Here is a 12,615-nt window from a genome sequence, read left to right as displayed (position 1 = left end):
TGTTTACCCAGTTAGTCCAGTAAACTCTGGAAGGTGGGAGCATTATCCTAGAATATGTATCAGGAGGCAGTCTCTATAATATTAATTAAAATACTTCTATGTTGTTGCAGCTGGAAAAAACGTTATATGTTCGCTGTGGAACAGTGGGCTCGAGAATGTTTCTTGTGTATGTTTCTTACCTGATCAATACAACGATCGAAGGAAAAGAAATTGTTTGCAAATGCCACAAGGTACTTTTTTCATGGCGACTTTGGGAAATATCATATGTGGAGTGTTTTCCTATTTCGTGTTAATTTTAGTTAACCTGTGAAATAAGCAGCTTAGGTGATTATAGTGTCCTCCCAGCCCAACAGAGGAGGAGACCCAGAGATCTGGGGGTTTGTAGTTTGGTCACTGCAGAGAGTCTGGGCTGCGGGCTCTTTTAAAAGTCACTGGGAAGCAAAGATAAATAAAAGCCCATTGTTTTGTGAATAGACCCTGGCAGAGGAGATGGAACGTGGGTTAGGAGTCCAGACTCCAGGGTCAGATTCCGTTCAGCTGCTGCCTTTGTCACCTACTAGCTTTGTGACTCCCCCCCAACCCCCGCGCCCGCCCATCTTAAAGCAACAGTAGTACTGACATCTGTTTCTTGAGTTACTGCGAGCATTACAGTACGTGTACAGCGATTATAAGGGGCTTCCCAGGTGGCTCAGTGGTAAAGAATCCGCCTGCCAATGCAGGAGACACAGATTAGATCCCTGGGTCGGGAAGATCCCCTGGAGGAAGAAATGGCAACCCACTGCAGTATTCTTGCCTGGAAAGTCTCCTGGACAGAGAAGCCTGCTGGGCTACAGTCCACAGGGTTGCAGAGAGGCAGGACTGGCCACACACAGTGATGCTCTGTCATATTACCTTATTGCTGTTATCATCATCCTGATTCTAGTCGCCTGGAGCCAAGGCGAAGGAAGGGACTTAGGAAGAAGACCCAGATTCTAGGCTTCATACCACTGGCGTCATGGTTTAAGGCCAGTTGCTAAGTCTTTAACTTTTGGTTCCTCTTCTGTGGAATGGTGATGGCGCCTGCCCTGCCCGCTGTTGCTGGATCCTGCCATAAATAATGTATGAGAAAGCGCTCTGCAGGGTGAGCCGTTACACAACCATAGGTGCCTTGTTAGCATTGCTAACCTGGACTCTCAACATAGGTTTTTACAAATATTGTCTAAGGGAAAGGTCCTAGTTTCGTAATATTTAAGTTGGGATTATTTGATCAGTAATTGATCTGTGTTTTCTAATCTTCTTTTGTTAAGACTGAGAAAAGCCACTGATGTACCCTTTCCGTTTCCTTGCAGGATGAAACTGTAACAATAGAAACGGTCTTTCCATTTGACGTTGCAGTTAAATTTGTTTCTACAAAGGTATGTCCTGGGAAGCATGTTGGAAATCACTTAGCTGATAGAAATTAACAGAGAAAAGGAAATGGGTTAGTGTACTTCCTGACAGACCTTTGCCTCCATCTGCGACAGTTCGAGCACTTGGAAAGGGTTTATGCGGACATCCCCTTCCTGCTCATGACGGACCTGTTGAGCGCCTCCCCCTGGGCCCTCACCATCGTCTCCAGTGAGCTGCAGCTAGCTCCCTCCATGACCCCCATGGACCAGCTGGAGTCCCAGGTGGACAGAGGTGAGAATGTGGCTCATTCCCCTTCACTAGCAGAAGGCAGTGGGGGGGACGATTAGCATCGCTTACAGTTGACCTTGTTTTAAAGGATCAGGTTCTTGATACATTAAGAAAGTGACTAAGAAATATACTTGAAAATACAGTATTTTTTCCTATTTGGATTTTTAATAGATTTTTTTTCCTATTAATTTTTAATTGATGTTTACTATTGTTTATAATTTGAAATGGAAAAAGGTGTTTATCAAAGAAACTTTGGAAAACAGAAAAGTAGACAAGTTTTCTAAATCATCCAATTAAAGGTAAAACAGTTTATAGAGGAGATAATACCTTTCTGGTTCAGGGTACTTTGGGCTTTCTTGTATTTCTTAAAAGGAATAAAAACTAGTTTGAATGTTAGCCCAGCCGAATTGTGGTCAACTGGATTATAAGGGCAAATATTGTGAGGGTTTAAAAAAATCATGATGTAGTCTTAAGACCAAATACGTGTGTGGGTTGCTCAGTTGTGTCGGACTCTTTACGACCCCATGGGCTGTAGCCCACCAGGCTCCTCTGTCCATGGAACTCTCCAGGCAAGAATACTGGAGTGGGTAGCCATGCCCTTCTCCATGGGATCTTCCCGCCCCAGGGATAGAACCTGGGTCTCCTGCTTTTCAGGCAGATTCTTGAGCATCTGAACCGCCAGGGAAGCCCAAGACCAAATATAAGCAGGTTATTTTAGTTGCTCTGTTTATCTGTCTTCCTTGAAAAAGTCATTTAACATCTCCAAGTCTCTATAGATAACATACAGAAAATTGATGTGTCCTTTCTTTGTTACATTACTTGGATGTAAAGCGCTCTGTTTATAGATGGAATGATGGGAGGACTATAAAGTCTCTGTCTTGCAGTCGTCTTGCAGACTGGAGAGAGCGCCAGCGAGTGCTTCTGCCTGCGATGCCCGTCGGCTGGAAATGTTGAAGGCGGAGTAGCAACCGGGCATTATATTATCTCCTGGAAGAGGTAGGATCGTGTGCGCCCTGCCTTTTCTCCATTATCTGTGTCGTTCTCACACCTTTATTGTGCGTCACCGTCAGTTAATAGTTGAGAGCTTCTGCCAGCCTGTAGAATAGACGAGAAGCTGCATGCTGCCACTGACCATTTGTCAGAAACACACAGGTTGAAAAGGATACCTTTTGTTCATGTTTGTTACAGCTTGTGATCTATATACTGACGAGATTTTAGCCAAATTCTGACGACAGGACCAGTAAAAGCATTAGGAGAAACTGGCCTCATTTGCAGTCAGTAGGACTGTTCGCACAGAAAACCCAGGGGGCCAATACATTATTAGAATTATAAAGAGTTTCAGCAAGACTGCTGTGGATATAGCATCAGTATACAAAAATCAGATTCCACATATCAATAATAAACCTCGAGGCAAAGTACTTTTAAAACAGGTATCATTTATGTAACAGCAAAATGACGAGAAACATATCTAGTAGAAGATATATACTGCCTTTATGGAAAAAAATTATAAAAATTTAAAACATTAAAGGAAGACCTAAAGAAATGGGAGAGGTACAAAGTAGTCTCTGATAGGACTTGGCTAAGATTTACTATTATAAACTGTCTGTAGATTCAGTGCAACTTCCTTCAAGATCTCAGCCGCTTGTTTTGTTTCTGTGGAACTTGACACTCTTGGATCTAAAATTTGTATAGAAAGGCCAAATGTCAGCAATCGTCACAATTCTCAGAAGAGGTACAGCTAGACATTCAGACTCTTAAGACTTGCTGTAAATCTACTACGGTCCTCACTGTGGTGTGGGCTCAGGGGAAAGTAAATAAGCCAGTGGAACAGAAGAACGAGTCTAGAAATCATTCCACAGATGCACAGATGGAAATTACGTTCCATAGAGGTAGCATTGTTACCACTGGGGGAAGGATGAGCTGTTTTAGAATTGGTGGTAACAACTGAGTATTGAATTGGGGAGAAAATGGGATATCTGTTGTACATTGTATATGAAAATTAATTTCAGATTTATCAAAATTCTGACTGTAAAAAAGCAAAACTTCACTACTTTTAGGAGAAAAATAAGAGAATCATTTTATGACTTTGGTGTAGGGAAGAATTTCTTTAAATAAGACCCTAGAAGTATGAGCCTCTAAAATTGATGAATTTGATTTCTTAAAATTAAGTTTTTCAGTTCATTAGAAAATGCCATGAGGAATGTGAAAAGACAGTACAAAGTGGGGAAAGCTACTTAACAACATCTGAAATGAGCAGAGGATTCGAATTCAGAGCAAGAACTTTTTCAGGTCATTAAAAAGAAACCTCTAAGCTGAAAGTTGAGAAAAATACTTGAGTAGGCATAGTGATCAGGAGAAGCTGAATGGTCAGTAAACACAGGTGAAAGAAGGTCAGCCTTACAAGTAATCTGAAATTTGTGTACTCCCACTACTTGGAAAAAATAAAGAGGTTTAACAATGTAGAGTTTGTCACAAGGGGAAGTATGATCGGAATGCTGCTCTGGAAATCTGTTTGGCAATACCTGGTAAGCTGATGGCTATACCATGCAGTCCTAGAAAAGATTCAAACATACAGGAAGGGGACATGATTGGGAGTGTTCATAGCAGCACTGTTTATAATAAAATATTAGAAGCAACCTAGATGTCCACCAACAGGAAATTAGATAAATTGTGGCATGGTTGTGCAGTGGAATATTATATATCAGTGAGAATGAAGGAGCCAGAGCTATGGCTAACAGCCTGTTAATGTTGAATGAAACAAAGCAGCTGCAGATGTTCAGGATATGAACAAATTGTGCAGAATTGGAAAACATGTAAAACATGCTTCCTAGGCTTTATGTATAATTTGGAAAAGCATAAAGAAACCAGAATGATAGATGCCAAATTCAAGCCAGTAGTTGCTTTTGGAGCGGAGGGTAGGGGGCTCCAGGCAGGAATGGATCCACGAGAAGCTTCAGCTCTGTTGTTATGGTCTCTTAGACTAGGAGGGGGATACATGGCATTGCAGGTGCTATTTTTTTGTGTGCGGCTTATTTTATAAATCTTAAAACTAATTATTAAAAGTAAGAAAGAAAAAATAATTCTCTTAAAAAAATAACTTGTCTTTTTTCCCACACTGCTGAATTTGCCATGTCTATGTTTAGCTCAGTTCACATTTGTAGGAGTTAAAACCGTGTTTTGAAGGCACTGCTTACTTTACTCTGTCGTGTTACCGTAATGCTGTAAAGACAGGTACTTCTTAAAAGGGAGGGGTTGGCTGTTTTTGCCCGTGGCGTTTGCTCAGTAATGCTTTGCACTTTTGAAACGGTGTCACCTGTTCCGCCTCTGCATACAGGCTCTTCCCACGGGTTGTCAGATAGTTGCCAGCCGCCCCTGTGGTTCCCACCCTGACTGTCCTACAGGGAAAGTACTGACCATTTCATAACGTTACTCACTTTATCTCAGTAATGCTGGAATGCCACTGTGTCTGCTGATAGTGAAATATTTTTAGGTCTTCAGTTTCTCCTGCACACCCACAGGGCCGTTACAGCAGCGCGTGTCCGGTGGCCTGGGCTCCTCTGGGGACGGTCCTCAGTGGGAGGAGGCGTCGTGTTGTAATGTTACACCACTCTGCTACCGATTGAGGACATTTTGCTACCAAAACGCTGGGTCAGATGATGTGCTTTTTGGTACAGTTGACTTAGGTTCTGATGCGAGTCCTGACTTCATCACTGAGACCAAACAGCAGCCTTGAGTTGTAACCCTCTTTCATTGGAAGTTCTCAAAAATGGGATTGGAAAAGCTCCTACTTCCCAAAACTCCTTCCATTAAACCTTTAGAAAAGGAGTCATTTGTATTTGCTTTGTAGTGAGTTGGTGAATACCCATGTTCCCTGGTTTTGATGTATTTACTTCTCACATGAAACGTGGATTTAAGGGGCCTCTCTTCTGCCATAGGACTTCAGCAATGGACAGCATCCCCGTCATCAGCACCGTCATCACCCTGCCCCACGTGATCGTGGAAAACATCCCTCTCCATGTGAACGCAGGTGACCCGACTCACATTTTATTTGATTTACAGAATCCAGAAAGAATATTTATTTTAGCTTCTAAGATTTTTCTTTCTAACTTTCCCTGTTACAAGAAATGCCCACCATTTACAAAAAGTAGATTGTGACCAGTCTTGTTTTATCTATACCTCTACAAAACCCTTCTGCCCTCAACATTTTGAAGCAAATGCCAGAATGTTATTTCATCTATAGAGATTTCAGTATGCAGCTTTAACATCACTGGCTATTTTTCTAAACATAATCACAGAGTCATTATTTTAACTTTAAAAATTAGCAATAATTTTGCAATATGATCAAATTCCTGTGTTGAAATTTCCCTAGCTGACTCTGAATGTTCTTCATAGTTTGTTCTAAGGCCTCTGCATTGCTGTTGATTGGCGTTGGTGTCTAGACTCTTAAAAGCCTTGGGCAGGCAGACAGCCTCTCCCCCACTGCGCTGCCTCTACCCCCCGTCACCTCCTCTACGCCCTTCACCTCCCCCTTCGCTTCCTTGATGTTCATTTGTTGAAGAAACTGTCCTTCTCCTGTAAAGCTGCCTGCAGTCTGGATTTGCTGACTTGCATTGCATCATTTTTAAGTATTCCTCTGCCCCTGTAAATTGGTAGTTAGACCTGTGCGTGTGTGCGCGTTCAGTCGTTCAGTCACGTCTTTGTGACTCCGTGTACTGTGGCCTGCCAGGCTCCTCTGTCCGTGGCATTTCCCAGGCAAGAATACTGGAGCAGGTTGCCAATTCCTCCTCCCAGGGATCTTCCCAACCCTGTGTCTCCTGCATTTCAGGCAGATTCCTTACCACTGTGCCACCTGGGAAGCCCAGTTAGATCTATAGTCTTGATCAAATTCAGGTTAAAGGTTTTGACAAAAATACATCATAATTTCCACCAAGGAGCCCATAAGGTCTGTCATCCCATCTCAAGCCATTATTGATATTTAGGGAAATTTTTGTGGGTTTAAGAAATTATTTCTAAAAGGTAATTCAGCTTTTGGTAGCCAAGACCCTTTCTGAGACTAATCAGTTGTAGAAGGAGACTTTGGTTCTTCTTAGCCTACTTTATCATAGCCCTGTGGCTATTTTCCAATCAGAGAATTTTCTTCAGTTCAGTTCAGTTCAGTTGCTCAGTCGTGTCCGACTCTTTGCGACCCCATGAATCGCATCACGCCAGGCCTCCCTGTTTATCACCAACTCCCGGAGTTCACTCAGACTCACGTCCATCGAGTCAGTGACACCATCTAGCCATCTCATCCTCTGTTGTCCCCTTCTCCTCCTGCCCCCAGTCCCTCCCAGCATCAGAGTCTTTTCCAATGAGTCAACTCTTCGCATGAGGTGGCCAAAGTACTGGAGCTTCAGCTTTAGCATCATTCCTTCCAAAGAAATCCCAGGGCTGATCTCCTTCAGAATGGACTGGTTGGATCTCCTTGCAGTCCAAGGGACTCTCAAGAGTCTTCTCCAGCACCACAGTTCAAAGGCATCAATTCTTCGGCGCTCAGCCTTCTTCACAGTCCAACTCTGGCATCCATACATTAACAACAACGCAGTGCTATCATTAATTTAAATAATTCCATGTCTATGGAATGAACTTTATTTGCGAAAGGAACCCATGAATGGTGAGCTTTGTTGTGTTTTTTTAACCAAGAGAAATGTCACCTCTGCAGATCTGCCATCATTCGGGCGTGTCAGAGAGTCGCTACCTGTCAGGTATCACCTGCAGAATAAGACTGACTTAGTTCAAGACGTGGAGATTTCCGTGGAGCCCAGTGATGCCTTCATGTTCTCAGGACTTAAACAGGTACAGGTTGTACCTCATGGGGTTGCTTGTGAAGACACAGGAGTGTGGCCAGAAAGTGAAGAGCTGTCAGAAATGAATTGATAAGGCTGATTGTGGTCCCTCTTGTTTTGATAGTGGTGGATCTTAAGTACTTTTGAAGATTTAATTACAACTTGCTGTAGAAGTGGGTTAAATGGGCCACCCTTTCCATATTGAGATCACACATAGAGGTTCTTTCTCCGTATAAAACAAGAGTTCACAAATCCCTGGACTGATAGAATTCCTAAAAATTTTAAACTATTCCTTTTATTGCTAACGAGTTTGTGTGTGTGTATCTTTTAATTTGAGATCTTTTGAAGCATAACTTCACAGATTAAAAGCCTAATTTGCTTCTGAACTATCAGTATAATTTTTTAGAGATTTTGATCCTGCGTAGAGTTATCTGTGTTACGTGTAGGCACAATTTTGTATCCACATAGAGAAATACATGATTCAGATGTTTTTCTTCATGTCTTCATATCAGAGGTGGAAAAGTTCATCAGATTTTGGGGTGGAACATGCTCTCAGGCAAAACCATGTTTTCAGTAAGAATACTGTCCTCCTCTGTCAGAATGGCAACAGAGACACAACTCAGTGGTCAGGACATGCTTTTTATTGTTAATAATAAGGGTGTAATTAGAGCACAAACTTGTAATAACGCCAAGTAGTATTCACCCTGCGTCAACCATCTGGCTAGCATGTCCTGAGTGCTGTGTTTGCTGTTAAATGAAAGTAAAATTACTCATGAAGTGTGCTATAAGTCTGTACACTGATATAAATTTATAATATTAATATACTCAAAGTATACTGTTAGCTGAATATGTTGGTTCACACACACATGTATTATCTCTGATGCATGATACATGAATACCTTTATGTATTCATTTGCAAATGAGTAGGCTTTTCTTGATTGTCCTGATCTCTTTCACATATTGACTTGAAAATAATTAGATAAAGTACTGAAAATCTTACCAGGTAGTGCTCTTTCCTTTTGCCCTGAAGGTACTTGCCTTACCACAAAGGTAAAATCCCTAAGACAAAACACAGGAAACAGCCAGCTCCTCTCCTGTTAACGTAGTGTCTACAGAGATGCTCTTCTATAGATTATCCCATAGTGCACTGTGGCTGTAACGCCTGCCTGGTCTGAAACACAGGAAATGCTGAGCTGTCTGGTGTTTGCATTATTAAGCAAGTACAGGTTGCCTTTTGCTGTTGGTGGAAACTGAGAAACCATGCACATGTTTGTGTTACACTTGTTACCTGTGTGGTTCTGGCCTCATTAATTCAGCCCTACATTTTGGTGTCTGTCTAGAAGATGGAATAGGAGAGGGTGCAAATATTTCTCAGGATTTAAGTGTCTGATCATTTGCCAGAATGCGACAGATAACAACATGTAGCTGTTGGAAGTTTTTCTGATACATGGATGTGTTTATCTTTTTCTGTCACTTTGTGATTTAGATTCGATTACGTATCCTCCCTGGCACAGAACAGGAGATGTTATATAACTTCTACCCTCTGATGGCTGGGTACCAGCAGCTGCCGTCTCTCAACATCAACTTGCTCAGGTTTCCCAACTTCACAAATCAACTGCTCAGGCGCTTCATACCAACTAGTATTTTTGTAAAGGTGAGGCTTAGACATTTTCTGTTTTTTATTGTCTTGGAAACAAATGGAAGTAGATGTTTTTTCATGTCAGTCAGTTCAGTTGTTCAGTTGTGTCCAATTCTTTGCGACCCCATGGACTGCAGCACGCCAGGCTTCCCCGTCCTTCACCAACTCCTGGAGCTTGCCCAAACTCATGTCCATCGAGTCAGTGATGCCATCCAACCATCTCATCCTCTGTCGTCCCCTTCTCCTCCCACCTTCAATCTTTCCAAGCATCGGAGTCTTTTCAGATAAGTCAGTTCTTCTCATCAGGTGGCCAAAGTATTGGAGTTCAGCTTCAGCATCTGTCCTTTCAATGAATATTCAGGACTGATTTCCTTTAGGATGGACTGGTTTGATCTCCTTGCAGTCCAAGACACTCTCAAGAATCTTCTCCAACACCACAGTTTTTTCACATAAACGTCACTAAATAGTATTTTGAGACTAGCAATGTTAGTATTTTGACTGTTACTACATAAATTTGGCAATATTGCTATTTGTTTCTTACAAAGTTACTATTTTATCAATTTTTTATTTTCTATTTTATAGATTTTTTTCTTAGATCTAATTTTAAAGGTTTTTATTCCTTTGGGCAAATGAAGATTTATCTTGATGGCATCCTTAAACATGTGTTTCCTTTGGCTTAGTAAAATATATTTCTATTTTTTTCTTTAAAAAATTTTTTATTTTACTTTATAATTTATTTTTTAGAAATATATTTTAAAATTGTAGTCAATTTGTAACTCATTTTTAATCAAAATGGATTAATTTTCTGAATACAATCCCTGAACTTTTCTGATTCTAATAACTGTGCAATGCTACTGGATTTGGATCTTTTCTAAAAGTGATCACCGGTCGGAAACTATACTCGGGTTTAATGTTTTGATTTTTTTAAACAGTGATATGATTTCCAGGTTCCTGTGCTTTTATTGACCTAGCCTTCCTGCATTGAGCTTCAGTTGCCTCACTCACACATGCATGTATGTGTACCTACACGTATGAAACCTCCCTGCAACAGAGCAGAGCAGGAGGACCCCTTCCCTGCCTCAGGGAACCCCCAGGACCGTAGGCTTAACGCACAGCCGTCGGCCTGTGGTGCTGTGGTTCTCACGCTGGTCTGGTGCCCCTCCTGCTCTCCCCACAAAGGTCTGCTTTTAAAGTCCGTCAGCATAATATGGTCATTTGCAGGAATCTCATTCTTTTAACTACTTGATGACTCTCTGGGGCGTTGTCAGACTTTCTGACTTGTCAAATTTTACACCTAAAAGTAGTCACGATATCTTCTATTGACTGTTAGCTTTTCCTCTTCCGATGTCATGTTTTAAAATTTTTCGGTCAGTGAACTTCGAGAAAGGGGCATTCTATGTTTATCCTCTGCTTCAGTCCTCGCAGTATTTGTAGTTACGCACCATAGAGTTCATGACACATCACTCTTTCCCAAACAGGAGAAGGGGAGCCCTTGAGTCCCAAGGAGCTTGCTGGCAGCTCAGGTTTGTGGCCTGCTTAAAGCTCGGGACACAGGCTGAGCACGAGAGGGAGGGTAAAGCTTTCCCACTCGAGCGGGAGTGGTGGCCAGGCGCCCTGTCGCCCACGGTACACTGATGGGTGGGTGGTGGCTGCAGGTTAGGGGGCGAGGGGACTCCGCGGGCAGAGGATGTGATGTGCTGGTAAGCTTGCCACTAGGAACAGAGGGAGCGGGCCACACGGAGGCTGTGAGGTCGCTGTCCCTATGCTCACGTGGCGAGAAAAGGTAGGGAAAGGAGACAGATGAACATAATCTTGTTTGGAAACTTGCACACGTTTATTCTGTCTGTGAAACAGTTCCAAGTACTTGCAGACCCTCTCCAGTTAACAGCGCTTCTGTCGTCATTCTTACCTTGCAAACCCTCCTTGTTTTCCCCTCCGAAGCCACAGGGCCGGCTCATGGACGACGCCTCCATCGCGGCCGCGTGAGATTCAGGACGGGCCTCAGCCGTTCTCAGAGAAACTGGACAGAACTGTGTGATTGTTTCCTGGTGAGCTGTACTTGATCATGGTACAGGTTAATCTTCTCTATTTTTTAATGGATGTTACACCAACTCTTCAGAGGAAGTCATCCTAAAATATTAGGAAAATCTCTCTTCTAGTTTGACTAATAAATATTTGAAATCTGTCAGCGTGACGTGAAAGGGTGTTAGCCCTTTGTTTTTGTTGAAAGTTGTTTTGTGGACACGGGCGTCTTCCCAGTTAAGGGGGTTTTATATGTGCAGTAGCCGAGGAAAGTTAAGTCTCTGAAATACGCCTGGACAAGGGGAGCCAAGCACCAGTGTCTCCCCTGGAAAGCTTGGAATCCCCGTGGGTGCCTTTGAGAGTTGGCTAAACCAGAGATGGAATAGAATAAATCTGTTCTCATGCATCTAACGTCTGTTCAGAGTCCATACAGAGGAACCAGAAAGCAGTCACGGGACTGACAGAGACAGCTTCCAAAAAGTTTTAATGAAAGCAGTTTAAGATGTCTAAAAAAAACAACCTTTGCTTACCACCAAAACATTTCAGATAGGTTCAGCTTGCTTGGTTCGTTTATGAAGCAGGTTCGTAAACAAGATCCTCACCTGTCAGGATCTGAACTGCAAGATACTCAGCATAATCTCCTAAACTGAAAGTTTTAGAGAAAGATGCAAGGTCTAAATCTAAAGTTCTAGAGCTTTTAGTTATGTCGTGCAGGTTGAAAAGAACTGTTTAAAACTCTTGAAAATTCATGTACATAAACATATTGTGAAAATCCTCTGTTAAAATATCTTAATGTAAAACTCCCCCGTTGTTCAGAAATTTTTATTATTTAAAAGTATAGGAGTTGTAAAAAGGAAAAGAATGGTGTAAATAAATAACTTTCTCTTTCACACATGCTTGTGCGTATCTTTCATTTATTTTGAGCTTGTTGGATAGCTGCTCTGTGGAGCGGCTTTTGCTGGGAAACACCGTTGCAGAAGTGTGTGTGGTGGGGGGTGTGTTCTGGAGCCAGGGGCTGTGATGGGCTGGGGGAATCTGAGTTCCCTGTTGTCCCCGCTGCTCAGGGGGAGACCACAGGAGCTTGTCGGATTGTTCCAGGGCCAAGTCCCAGCTCTGGTGACTTTGTTTATGTTGCCCTTTGTGTGTCTCAGCTTCTTACCTGGAAGACATGGATGATATGATGATAATACCACCTGAGAGGCATGTTATGAGGATGATAAAAATTAAAAACACCAGAGGGCCTGTAAACGAAACTGCCATGAAGTAATGTTTTCTCTATGCTCTTTTATTTTATATCCTACTCTGTTTTGTTAAAAGATGTTCCTGGTGTAACGAATTGATTTCATGACTCACTAACAGGATGTAACCTGCAGTTTGAAAAATTCAAAGGTGCATCTGATGCCGTACTCACATAATAAACGTCTCCTGTTTGTACACCGCCATTGTCAGACACAAAGTACCCAGAGCGTGTTAGCA

General features: G+C 42.2%; 1 protein-coding gene across 1 annotated transcript in view; it reads left to right on the top strand.

Annotated features, from left to right (window-relative positions):
* TRAPPC11 (trafficking protein particle complex 11) overlaps positions 1-12,033 on the top strand; it is a 37,098-nt gene extending 25,065 nt beyond the window's left edge. The window contains exons 23-30 of the mRNA XM_005698706.3: positions 111-230; positions 1,329-1,394; positions 1,503-1,659; positions 2,541-2,652; positions 5,592-5,683; positions 7,355-7,488; positions 8,965-9,132; positions 11,059-12,033. Coding sequence (XP_005698763.2) covers positions 111-230; positions 1,329-1,394; positions 1,503-1,659; positions 2,541-2,652; positions 5,592-5,683; positions 7,355-7,488; positions 8,965-9,132; positions 11,059-11,103 — 894 coding nt within the window. The 3' untranslated portion in view covers positions 11,104-12,033. The remainder of the gene's footprint in view (positions 1-110; positions 231-1,328; positions 1,395-1,502; positions 1,660-2,540; positions 2,653-5,591; positions 5,684-7,354; positions 7,489-8,964; positions 9,133-11,058) is intronic.

Source organism: Capra hircus, chromosome 27, assembly GCF_001704415.2.
Source record: "Capra hircus breed San Clemente chromosome 27, ASM170441v1, whole genome shotgun sequence".
Classification (NCBI taxonomy): Eukaryota; Metazoa; Chordata; class Mammalia; order Artiodactyla; family Bovidae; genus Capra; species Capra hircus.
This window is presented reverse-complemented; position numbering and strand designations above follow the sequence as displayed.